This window comes from Arvicola amphibius, chromosome 14 (assembly GCF_903992535.2).
Source record: "Arvicola amphibius chromosome 14, mArvAmp1.2, whole genome shotgun sequence".
Classification (NCBI taxonomy): Eukaryota; Metazoa; Chordata; class Mammalia; order Rodentia; family Cricetidae; genus Arvicola; species Arvicola amphibius.
In genome coordinates, this window is record NC_052060.1 from 25,818,313 (window position 1) to 25,831,944 (window position 13,632).

At 40.3% G+C, this 13,632-nt stretch overlaps 1 protein-coding gene across 1 annotated transcript in view; it reads right to left on the minus strand.

Annotated features, from left to right (window-relative positions):
- Positions 1 to 4,387: 4,387 nt before the first annotated feature.
- Positions 4,388 to 13,632, minus strand: part of Cdc14a (cell division cycle 14A) — a 145,756-nt gene continuing 136,511 nt past the window's right edge. Inside the window, exon 16 of the mRNA XM_038311184.1 lies at positions 4,388 to 6,499. Within this exon, the coding sequence (XP_038167112.1) occupies positions 6,470 to 6,499 (30 nt within the window). The 3' untranslated portion in view covers positions 4,388 to 6,469. The remainder of the gene's footprint in view (positions 6,500 to 13,632) is intronic.

Sequence of the window (13,632 nt, forward strand, 5' to 3'; positions counted from 1 at the left end):
CTAGTCGGCAGCACTTCCTGAGGTCACCAGTGTTCTGGACTCTCCTAAGAGAGGACTCCTTGAAGACTAGATATGAGGCCCGAGACTTCAGCCTTAGGTCTTTCCCTTTCCTCCACTTACTTTATATTCTTTCTTGGAGTCAGAAAAACTGGGCGGGGTCTTGGGGATCCCCAGTGCACAGGGCTTCCCCTGGTCTAAGATTCTGACTTAGTCGTTGATTTTTTTTCTCTCCTGCAGGAAAGGTGAACTTTTCCTCTCTTGTTTTACCTTAAAATTAGCAATCCTACAACCCGTCACTTAAACAGGAATCCTTAATTAAGAATAATTTCCCCAGAAGATCTGACTTTTAAAATAGATCAAGCTATCCAGAAGTCTCCGTTCGTCGTCTTAGCTGACAAATGTCACGGCTGTGCTCAGCAGTCCAGTTCTTGCCATGACACAACATTGTCCCTTATCTGGCCTCTGGTATGATATCATAGAGACTCCCCTGCACCCCAAGCAAAGATTACTTACTGATGGCACAAGGCCCAGTTCTAACACCAATGTGTCTTCTAATAAGGCATGTCAGTTTCTTCTCCATTCTGACCAAGGAAGGCACATGATTTAAATGGGACATGAACTCCTAGCTAGATCAAAAGTAGCATGAAAAGCCCAAGACAAGTTGCCCAAGACTGGTAGGAGGAAGAAAGAGGAAGAGAAATACATCTTTCCTCAGGTCCTGTCTAGTCCAGTTGGCCACATAGACGGTGTGCCTTGTTACAGCTGCCTCAAAATTCAACAGGCAAAATTGAACAGGATCAAATCTTCCCAGAACTGAAGTAAAACTAACAAGAATGATCCTCATGGGCTATGGCTAGAACTTTTTAAATGTATGTGATGATAATAAAAGGCTCTCTGTCGGTAGGAAATCCAGATTTTATAATCAGTGCCCTGCTCCACCCCTTACCCTACGAAGACAACAGGGAAGCAGGCCCTTTAGTCCTGAATCTCTGGAGCTTCAATGCTTCCAGGTTTTATCTGACTTCCCAGTTCTTAAAGAAAATGCTATAGTTATATTAAAGTTACAGCATACCTTTGAAAGGCCAAGTAGGTGATAGACACGTAAAGAGATGATAAATAGGTGATAGATTAGATAGATAGATAGATAGATAGATAGATAGATAGATAGATAGATAGATAGATAGATGGATGGGTGGGTGGGTAGGTAAGTAGGTAGGTATGTATGTAGGTAGGTAGGTGGAGAGAGAGATAGATGGTAGATAGATAGATAGATAGATAGATAGATAGATAGATAGATAGATAGGCAGGCAGACATGATATATAGTCATTGTACTATCATGGTCTCTGGTTTTGATTTTTTCAGTTTTTTATTCTATAGTTATTTGGGGTTCTGAATGTTAAAAATTGATCCTTTAATTTAAGAAAAAATTCTTAAATTTTTGAGCACAATAAATCTCAGTAAGAGTTCTGGAGTGATCTAAAGGAGTGTTTTCAATTTGTTTAGACTTAGGAAAGGATGACGGATATCTTGGTAATCTCACCATTAAGTCCTAGTATCAGCTGTTCCGGTAACTGGCGTCCAGCCCCAGTACTCTCTCCTGCAGGGCACTGCTGAAGCCCTGCCCTAGATCCTTAGAAGAGTCGGAGTATAAAGAAAAGAGACTTGATGGATAATCTCCATTCTTTTCAGTTCCAGAGATCTAGCATAAATGCTTCAAGCTGCAATTATTCTGAGGTTTTACGCGCTTATGTGTTTGTAGCCATTTCTACAGCTATTAATAGGCCTCACTGCCCATTCTCTCTTGCAGTCTAACTGTGCAAACATGTTTTGGTCAACTTGCTTAAAACTCAGGAGAAATAGCTAATGGTGAAGTCACTTGCCTTGATATCAGTGATATCAGTTAAAACAAGGCACGGGTGTGAAAGTGTCCATTTAAAACCAACTGCCCCTCCAACAGATATATATTTTGCTTGAAATGTCATTCTATTTACCAAAAGAAAAAAGTTTAAAATTCTCTAGAAAAGCCATTTTTCTCCCTCTTGATCTGATTATCATAATTCAATCCATAGAGGAGGAACCAGGTGGGAATATATTAACATTTCAATTCAGTTCAAAATAACTTAACACATTATTTTCCATTTTCCTTTGTCTGCCATGGTTGCTGCCCTCTATAATCAACCCCTTTGTAAATAAAGTATTTCAATCCTTCAATGCAATTCTGTCTTTCTATAATTGTAACTACTCCTATTTAATCTTCAGAAAAGACACCCTGTGACCAAATTCTTGCTTTACTGTGCATTGGGAAGAGGACTGCAGGCCCTTGCAGCACTAGAGAGTTCTGTTGGATTCAGGCACCAACTGACAGAGAAACATTTCACAGAGATGGCTGAACACGTGACCAAAGAAAACATGCGCATAAGAGCAGTCTTAAAAGTGTGTTATATGCCAGGCGGTGGTGGCACACAATCCCAGCAGTCGGGAGGCAGAGACAGGCAGATTTCTGAGTTGGAGGCCAGCCTGGTCTACAGAGTGAGTTCCAGGATAGCCAGGGCTACACAGAGAAATCCTGTCTTAAAAATACAAAAAAGAAAAAGGGAGTGTGTGTGTGTGTGTGTGTGTGTGTGTGTGTGTTTTGTTGGTAAATCCATATTCCTGCTGTATTTGAGTCACAGATTTAAAACATTACCAACTGATCAGTGTTTCCAGGTATGTTTTAAGACTGACACATCATTCTACATCTAAGTGTAATACTGTCACATAAATGCAATGACCAGTCGGTAAAGAGTTTGATGAGATGAGCTCCTTTTCACAGTAACTCAAGCTGTACCAAAGATTTTTTTTCTGCTCTTTGAAACAGGTACATGGATTAATAAAAAAAAAAAAAAATTCTAAGAGGCCATGCCCTGATAACCTTTGACCTCAGCTGTTTTGATCCCTGCGTGAGAATGAGTTAACTATAAATTCCCAACCCTAGACACAAGTCGGGGTTGTAGTGCAGGTGCAGAGTCTGCTTAGCATGAAATCTGGGCTCGACCTCCAGCACTAGAAAGAAGAAACAACAGCAACAACCCCTGCAGATGTAAAACCCCCTTCCCATCACAGGAAAGGGTTTCCTGTGCCTTCTGGAAAGGGCCCTATAATAGCTCATCTGATTCAGCTCTGTATTTCCATGTAGGGGTCCTCCTGGAAAGGGGAAATAGATAAGATCTCTTAAGTAAATTGGGAACGTGGAGGGGGAGAGTGGGAAGGGGAACAGGAGGAGGGAGGGGAACATGATTGAGTTGGGGAAGGGACAGAGAAGAAAAGCAAGGAAAGAGATAAAGGGACCCATTGTGGAGCTAGGGAGAAACCTGACACTATGGAAATTTCCAGGAACCCACAAGGATGACCACAGCTAAGACTCCTAGCAATAGTGTCCAGGGTGCCTGAACTGATCTTCCCCTGTAATCAAATTGATGATTACCCTAATTATGATCATAAAACTTTCATCCAGTAATTGATGAAAGCAGATGCAGAGATCCACAGCTAGCACTGGGGCCGAGCTCTTGGAATCCAGATGAAGAGGAGGAGGAGGGAGGATATGAACAAAGGGGTCAAGAACATAATGAGGAAACCCACAGACAGAGCTGGTCCAAGCTAGGAGGAGCTCACTGACTTTGGACTGAAAGCGGGAGAATCTACATAGAACTGAAGTAGGTCCTCTGAACGTGGGTGGTAGTTTATGGCTTAGGCAGTTTGTGGGGGTCACTGGTAGTGGGACCAGGAGTAATCCCTAGTGCATGAACTGGCTTTTTGGAGTCCATTCCCTATGGAGGGATACCTTGCTCAGCCTAGATGCGGGGATGGTGGGGGGGGGGGGCTTGGTCCTGCATCAAATGATGTGCCAGGTTTACCCTCTCTGAGGGGTAGATGGGGTTGGGGTTGGGGGAAAGTCGGGGAGAGCGGGAGGAGAGGAGAGGTGGGCAACTTGGATTGGTATGTAAAATGAAAAAAAGAAAAAGAAAAATGGTCATTCTTCTCCAAAAGGAACAGATGTGCAGCACGTTGCATAAGCATCGTCAACAGTTGCAAATGACACAGCAGGACCATAGCTTGGGTCCCTAGCGGTATTGTATTAACAGAAAGGAAATTCAGAGCTGTAGGGAGAGAAGAGGAACCCAATATTCTCTGATGTCTGTGAGATCCGAAGAACAAGGTTGCTTTGAAAGTGTGGTCTTGTGCATGAGGAGCAGCATAAGGATAGCAATACAAGATAAAATAACTGAAAATCAATAATTTTGAGCCCAAGGGGGCCAAAAGAGAGTCAACCACGTGGAGTCAAACTAAAGTTACAAAGAGACTTAAGGACACCGAGAACTCAAAATAGAAATGATGAATGTCCAGGAGTAAATTGCGTAAAACTTTTATTTATTAGCAGTGTATTCTTCTACACTTCAAAATAGAACAAAATATCCTCTGGGAGACAAACTATTCATAACAAAATACATGGCAAACAATTTTTATTATAAGTGGAGAATCTCTCTGCTGTATAATCTCTATAGTATATACATCCCCTTCTTGGTGTGCCTTATGTATGTTCATGTGTATAAATAAGCTTAAGACATACACATGTAGATACATATGACGTATATACACACATAATTATGGAAAATTTACAGGAGTCAACTTTACAATCATTTTAGTAGCTGCACTCATTGGTGTTCATAGAACAACTAAAAACAATAACACGGCTCTCTTCACCCACATCTCAAATGCTGCTGCAACTACTTTTCAATGAGAATTTGAAAGAAATAGTATTCTCTTCCTACACAGTGAACCAACTTTTTAAAATAATAACTCATAATAAAATATTTTACTTTTCAACTTTAGAAAAGATAAACAATTTAATTCCTCTTTATGTTTTTTTGATTCTAAAAACATATAACTCAATATTCCATCGGGTGAGTGCAATTATTTGGTACTGCAGTTATGGGAAATGATGTCAACAAACCTGAGTCAAACATTCATTCCAATGCCTTTTAAAAAGTGTAAAACGTGAACAAGGTATCTTGCTGAAACACATATACTAGTCTGAAGATACCCCCCTCCTAATAAATACATCATAAATAACTCAACAGTTGGAATAAAGCACTTTGCATGATCAGTTTAACTAGCCCTTGCCCATTCTCAAGCAGCCTGGAAAAGAATCAGTATCTCAGACTCCCTATCTCATATAGACAAGAAGCCCATAGAGTTCAGGAAACAAATATGGAATCATACTCACATGAAAGGGCTGGATGTACCCTTGGGGGCCCTTTCACTCTGACATCCGATTCTAGGCAGACCCGTGTCTAGACATCGGGGGTGTGCTCCATTAATCTATCTCCTTTAGTGTACTTAGCAGCATTTTATTCAGTTTATTCCTTCATTGTTTTGAAACTGACATCAGACCATGCCTGCTTACCAGGCAATGATCACCTCGTACCCAAAGCAGAATGTTCGGAGTTGCTAGCTCTTCTGAAGTGCTGTTTGGTCTTTGACAGCATTACTGTACATTAACTGAGAGTGTTCTCACAAACTGTAGGCATGTTTCTTAAAATCTGTATCCTTCCTTTGCATATTTACAAGGAGGTATAAGCAAAATACATGATTTAAGGCATTTTTTTTTTTAAAAAAAAGCACTCATGAGAGGAGGAAAGAAAATAAAGCATTTGGAATGGTCTGTCATTTCATAGAGAAAAAAGTCATGCTTTCAGGAGAGACAGCGATTTCTGGTCTTAAAGAGATGGTAAAGTTTTTTTTTTCTTTCCTTTTCTATTTTTTAAGCCTCCTACTCAAACAGTTCAAGAACAAAAACAAAGGGGGAAAGTTTTTCCTAAATAAACCCTACCAAATGACGCCACTCTTGGTAGAGACAAATTTGGATGAACTCCAGTTCAGGCAGACTTCTCTGCTCTTCTGAACTCACAGGGGGAGCCTTAAAGTCACTTTCTAAAAAGGTGCTCCCTCACTTCCGCTTAATAAGGAAGAATTATTTACTCATCATAGACAAAGCCATACTAAAGCCAAACAAGTTTAAAATACAAATTTTTGGTAGCAAACAGCAGGAAAGTCTAAATCAAAATATAGTCTAGCTTTTACATAATTTTATATACTTATAAAATTATCAAAATAGTCTTTTATAAAGTTCACGATACATATATAATGTAACACTGTACATGTAAATGCAGTAACAAATGCATTACTGAAATACATTAAAAATAACCTTTGAAAAATACCAAATTCAACATGAAAACTGTCTTTACAAGTATGGACACCTCCATTAAGATCATTACAGTGCATTTACAGTAGTCGTTAGCCAGTGCTCTGGTCTCAAGTCTCTCAACGGCGCTGTGTTTAACACTCTCTAGGGTCAGAAGAGAGGGACATCCTCCGGGCAAGCAGCTGTTCCCCTCCACATTGCGCTTCCTTCGCTGGAGTGGCAAGGCCTTAGTAATGAACATATTCAGACTGAAGGGACTGTGTAGGGAGAGACACAAGCTGAGGTTAACCATCGCACGTAAAGCTGCTAAAACGTCCTCCAGCCTCCTCCTTCAACACAAGGCAGTTCAAGTCTATTATGTAAAAGACACATGAAATGAACTAAGGAAGCAAAGGAGAGGGGAGAGAGCACTTTTACTAAGAAAGCAAGACATTTGGTTAGGTAAAGGAGCTGTTAGAACATTTTCTATTTCAAAAGATTTAATCACGTTTCATCGTGGTTACAATTAAGTAATAATTGAAAGTAAAGGTGTAGCCTTTACTTTGATTTGATTCTTGAGCCTAAGTGTAATAATACCGACTCTGACTCAATATTAAATAAATGATAGTTGTTAACTAATTGAGAGCTGTTAGAACAAACTTTAGATTTTTTATTTAATACATGTAAGTGGCATGTACATGCTTATCAAACAGAATTAGCAGCCACTTAAAGACAGTCCCTAAGAATGCCTGGGTTTAGTAAATACCTTATAAAGTAAATCCTTTTCATTATGGGAACACAAAGCACAACTGGCTTTGGAATCTCATCTGAGGACCCAAAGGCATGGCGAGCACAAGGGTCCTGTGACAACTGCACAGCCGGTGAGCAGAAGTGAGCAATACAGATCCTTCCACGACAGAGATACTGATGTAATAGGAGCGTGAGGGGCACGCGTCAGAATGCCAGGACAGCAGACACAATCAGGAAGAGTCTAAAAGCAGCAGGAAGCTCACCAAAGTTGTTTCTGAGCAGCACATAGTGGTGACACAGAGCATACAGATCGGATCTGAGCAGTAAGAGCCCTTTGCACAGTTCCTCTCATCAAATGCCTACAGCAACAAAGCCTACGTGGTTCTCTGCAAGATGCTTTCTTTTCTCACAATGCTTTTTCATTCTGACCTGTGGCCTTTTGTTAACAGGAGTATTTTATTAATAGATCTTACTAATTTCAAGACTGGTCCAGTTTGGTGATGATACAGTTATCAGTAATGCACATGTGCGCACGCACACATACACACACACACACAAACACACAGTTTCCAAAGAATTTATGAAAACATAAAGTTAACTGTTCATCTCAAAATCAAAATCAAAAAAACGAAACTTTATTCTGCATCAATAGCCAAATTAGTAAATACTAAATATTTTTTAACCCAAGTTGGCAGTTATGATCCTTATTCACAAAAGGTGAAGCCCGCTGACATAACGCATGAAATAAAGGTGGAGATATTTATTTAACAAGATAGAGATGTGCACAGTCTAAAATGAACATTGTGTACCACCAGCAAAGAATGAGAGGAAAAGAAAGAGGGGCGGTTCTCGGGGCCAAAAGAGGCCCAACGTCTTTAGAAAAGGGTCTTCACAGGCTGATTTTCTTAGATTTGGCTTATAGTAAAGCTTCAAAGGAGAAGAGAGACGATAAGAAGTAAGCAACATAATATAAGTGGTGATCCCAGAGAGGGAATGTCCTGTGGGGTGGGCTAATGTTATCAAACCCATGTGCTGAGCAGTAGCTATATTGGTAATCATTGCCCAAACTGCTCCCCCACCCCCGCACCCCCTGCATCTCCTGAAGTCTAGAAACTTCAGAGTCAGAGGCACAGCCAGTGAAGTGTCTCCCTGGCAGCAAGGACACCACACCTGTGCATTACAGACCCTGTGCCTTCCAGAATGTTCAACTTGGGCTTTTGCTCCAATTAGAAAAGTTGCCAACACTCTCACCAACAGAAATTAGGGTTCTTTAAACAGCTTACAAAGTTACAACAGCACAGTTGCGCTGGCAAACCCCTCCTTAGAGACGCCAGGCTTCGTCAATTCCCAATCAGTGCAGAATACAGCAAACAGCTGTGACTGAAACTTCCTTCAGACATCAGGTGTATGTCGTGAACCTAGGTGTGTGTTTATAGTTTTCATTTCCTAACTCCCTGATCTGGAAAGTGGAAATAGTTTAGAACACCTCAGATTTCTGATACTCACACGAAGTATGTATTCACTGGTCTCCTGACTAAAGCTTCTGCTTTTGTATAGCAAAAACCCACAGACCCTGGGATTCAGTCCAGCTTTAAATATAGTTTGCCACAGTCCCTCCTGCTCCGTGTTTTTCACACCCAGTTTGCTCTCTTACGCTGCTGAAATGGCTCTGCAGAGCTTTGCAAACAAATTAGGCCAAAGCAGGACCTTTGGTCCTGCCAATTCACTTGTTCGACAAACAATTATAGATATATTAGTCAGAGCGGGAGGAAAATGCAATACTAAGGTTCTCGAAACAGACCACATCCCACAGTTTCTTTCTTCATAGGGTAGAAGGGAAAGCTAAAAGAACACAATAAAAGAGCAGTAAAAATGTGTTTAACGAGTTACTGCAACTTCAGTGTTTTGTAAGAAATTAACTTCCTTTTACTCTCAGTCTAAAAATAAAACTCCTTAATGAAAAAGACTAAAGGGGAAAGAGAAACACCGGACAGAGTCTACAAGACACACCGACTTCAAGAAATCGCAGCTAACGCTTCCGAGGCCTTTTCTCTAGGGGAGGAACAGTGTGCGGCGGTAAACAATAGATTCCAAAGCACTGGGTGCCTGCAGAATGAGATCAGGTTCATGTGCTCTCGGGTCCCCCTGTGCTCAGCCACGGAGACCTTGAAGAAAACCCTCCGGTACACTGCACTGGGATCTCGGCACAGATGATGGATGCCTAAAGCCGCCGCAGTTGCTAGTTTAATTGAAGGCACACCGTAGCAAAGCGTGACTTCAGGCTTCTTGTACAGGTACCTGCAGGACAGCCAACTGTACAGAATGTCTTCCAACTGTCTGTATGTCACAGAAGTGCAAGCCAAACTCCAAAAGATTTCAAAATCTACAACTGACTAAACATAAGCAACAACTCCACAGGGGCCTCATATGGTGAGGAAGTCAACACACAGGCACAAGAAACAAAGAAACGACGTCAAAAGTGCACAATATTACTTTCACACTATATCCGTAAGCTGTAGAACAAACATAATCCGGTCATATGCAGACCCCAGGAAACATAATATGGATATGTATATGTGTATATATATATATATGCAAATAAAATTCAAAATCATTTCAGATGAGAGATGCTCAACCAGTATTAATGTAGCAAAGATAGTAGCCAGCTATTAGAGTTTTAATTTTTATAATAAAAATGTACTTTATAACTGAAAAACACTATAATTACTATTAACTTTATTAAACCAGATGAAGAAACCATTTGAAGTTCTTAATAAATTGGATACATTACTTGACAGGCCATCTGTTCTGAGATGTTCACTGAGTACTTTTCTATACGTCAGACACAGTTTAGACATCTTTTTATGTATTTACTCAATAAATCCTTCATACTGCCCGTTTCCCAGATAAGGAAATTGTGGCACATAGCAGTGAAGTTATTTGTTCCAAGATTGCTCAACTAGTCCATGATGGAGTCTGAAGCCTGGGAGCCTGGCAAACATTTATCCTGTAATCACTACTTCTTCCAGCTAGCAGGCTCTTTTACCCTGATAAGAATGCAGTTAAATAATTTAAAACAGATATTACATGTATCACATTAAAGGAGATAGTATGTTTTGAAATTCTTTTTCATCAGAACTGAATGAAAAAGGAATCATTATAAAAACATTCCCATGGCCAGATGTAGTGGCCCACGCCTTTAATCTCAGAATCAGGGAGGCAGAGGCAGGAGAATCTCCGTGAATTAGAGGAAAGCCTGGTCTACACAGTGAGTTCCAGAACAGCCAGGACAACACAGAGAGACCCTATCTCAAAAGCAAATCCATACTTGGAGTATTCTGGCTAAATAATGTTTTAATTCTATTTGCTCAGCGTTTCTTGATGCTTCCATGTGTCAATGCCATTGTCTCAAAAATAAATAAATAAAGATAATGATGAAGATAATGGAGGTGGTCAGGAGACCTGAAGTATAAAAATTATTTCATATTTACAAGTGTTTATATAACTGACATTTAATCTGGAGTTCATTTGATCAGTAAGTTCTATGAGGCTCTCAGACTAGATCAAGTCTATTGTGAATACATGGCATTGTTCTAGAATGGATACCATAAAATAATGCAGCAATGTTCAACCTGGGAAACAAGGTTAAAATTAATTATTTGACATTTTCAGCCTCAATGTGTTTTATGTCAAATATGAGCTTCCATCCAGGAGTCTCATTCCCTCAAAGCAGGCTTGATATAAAACAAAGTGTTAGGAAAAGAGATCAAGACTGCTTGTTCTGTTCTGGAAATTTGTTTCTAATCTGTTTTGGCAGATGTACATATTAACTTTAAAGTTTCAGTGCTTCTGGGGGTGGGGGTGCTTACTTAAACAACCCAGCTACTTAGCTGTGGCAGAAAAATGTCTCATAATTATAGATATACTTACAGTACAGACAGTAAATACAGCCATAAGCTGGCTGTCAAAAGCAACAAATAAGAAAAGATGACAGAAGATTAACACCTTGACAGTAGATAGGTAAGGAGATGTCTTCTGCTCCAATGATTTCTACAAATGCTCTCAAGGTTAGCTCCATGGAAGTCAGAGCCTTTCTGTGTGGCCCTTTTGCTACTCTGAATTTCTATTTATCTATTTCCGCGAGTCTCTTAAGAAAGAAAAAACCTGGTCTGTTTGTTATCCCCGGTGTGAATTCCAACTATAGAGCCAAAAATAAAGCAAAGAAAGGAGTTTAGTTTAGCATTTTAGATAATTAAGATAACTACACACTTGGTAATGGGGGTTTTATTTTATACTCTTGCATACAAAGTATTGAACAAGTGAACACCGGGGGGGATTTTAATCTACAGCTCCCATTATGTTCCCCCTCTTATATCCTTTTCATGTCTCTATAATCGCTTGAGCCTTCTTTTTACTGCTTAAGAATTAACACACAGAATGTGCACACCGATACATATTTCCACAAATGTGGTTTCTCCACACTTTAAGGAGCTCGTTTCCAGAGATGCAATGCAAACTTCTCTGGGATTGTAGTTGAAACACCACTGGCAAAGGCTTTGTGGTCACCATGTCAACACAAAAAGCCCAAAGTGCTGTGATAAAATTGGCTTTGAAAAGGGTATAGACATTTTCCTTGTGTCCTTTATGTATTCCAAGAGCCCCAAGATGTAACAAGACAATTCTGGTTAATTAAAACATGATGTAAAATATTCTTTTACCTTCCTACATGGCTTTTAATAGAGTCTTTTTTTCTGGAAGAATTTAATATAGGCTTTTCAACAATCACAAAGAGTTCAATTGTTAGATGACAGATTGTTGACACCCTGCTTGACTCAGTCAACCATGACATGAGTGTTTTCAGTTCATCAGAACACCAAAATTATATTGATGCAAGCTCGTTTTAAAGTTATTGTCTACCTTAGCAAAGCCATATTCCTCCCCCAAAAATAGACAACTTCCAGATTACTGTATATGAATGTTAAAACTGAAAACTTGGCTTTCTTTTGACTAGTGTTTCACACACGAGCAAGGCTAACAGGGGTATTATGTGACCTTCAAGGCTCCTTTGCTTATCAGCATGAGCACAGATAGTACCCGACTTTCAGTTCGATACGACTGATCAGGCATTTCCCAGACTGTGGAGCTTCAGGAAACAAGGATGCACCGTGCAGTTCAAAAGCCAGCAGAGGAGAAAAGTCTTGGATATGTGGCTGTGAGTGACAGGTGTGTGAACTACTGTAGGAGAGTTGAGAAGCAAAAAGCTTTTCTACCTGGATCAGGCACAGATGTGCCATCAAAAGAACTTGTGCCAGCAGGTCAGGAAATATAAAACCAGTCACAGAAATGGAAACAACAACAACAACAACAACATCAACAACACAGAGTGAATGTCATGTGCTCAGCTCCAAGCCCAATCAGGGCATGGATACAAGGATGCCAAGACACCAAGTACAGCCGCTGACACAGTCAACAAGGCGCAGGGATGATGGGGAGGAACCTTGAATAGCAAGCCAAGAGATCGTGACTTGTCTCTATAGACAGACAGAACCCTTGAACAATGCCAAATGAATACAACTTGATTAACTCTGTCTTAGAAACTAACATGGACAAGAGCACATGAAAAACTAGAGGCAAGAACTGCTTGTGACAGAAGTAAGTGCAGAGGGTCTAGAATGGTTCAAGAAGACCAACTCTCACAGCAGAGGTAAGGATGGAAGGGCACTGGACAACAGGTACCTCGCAGGAAGATCTGATGGGGTCTAGTGGCAGCTGGGGCAGACTCAAAGGCTTCATAACAATGTGCTCTCTGTGCAAGGATACACATTCCACGTGAACGCCCTCCTGTATATGAGAGGGGGGCTGCAATAAAAATAGGCCTTAAATATAGAAAAAAAAAGTCAGGGAGTTAAAGAGAATTTTAAAATTTTGGAAAGAAAGAAATGACCTACTCAATATGCAAATTATGAAAATATATAATAAATAAGCCTACGACAAATAGGTAAACATATCCCAACGCTAGATATGAGATACCCAAAAGTTAGATGCCATGTTTTCTACCTGATATGTCTGTCTCACTTCAGGTTTACCAATCAGTACTACATCTACGAGCTAGGTGTAGGGATGCTGGATGCAGGGATCCAGGGTCTAAAAGCATGAGATAAGCAACTCTATTCAAGAGAGGAATGATGCAGACAAATGAGAAAAATTGACTTCAGAAAAGGCCATGATTGCTTTAGTAAGTGTGGCCTAGGAAAGCTGCACAGGAGAGTCTGGGTGGCAGGAAGGAGGAAGGCTGTCTAGGTTGAGGATACAGAACATAAGAAATGGCAGTTAGGAGGAGCAGGTGTCCAAGAAGGTGGGGAACTGCCTGACAAAATCGGGAGATTAATGCTCACAAGCAGAGGGCAATGATCTTTAAAAGTTGATTGGATAAATTCCAAAAGGCCCTACAATGGAAAGTTGCAAACTTAATGTCAGGATGGACCAGCAAGCTCTAATCCAAACAAACCCCTCCATGGACAAATTAAATATTTGTAAAATATAAGGAAGAAAGCAAAACCACTGCAGGGCGCAAAGCAAGATCAACATCTTTGCGACCTGGAAATAAATCAAGCCTCAGTGGTAGGTCACTGACTACAGAGTCGGAGACAAACAGAGGTGG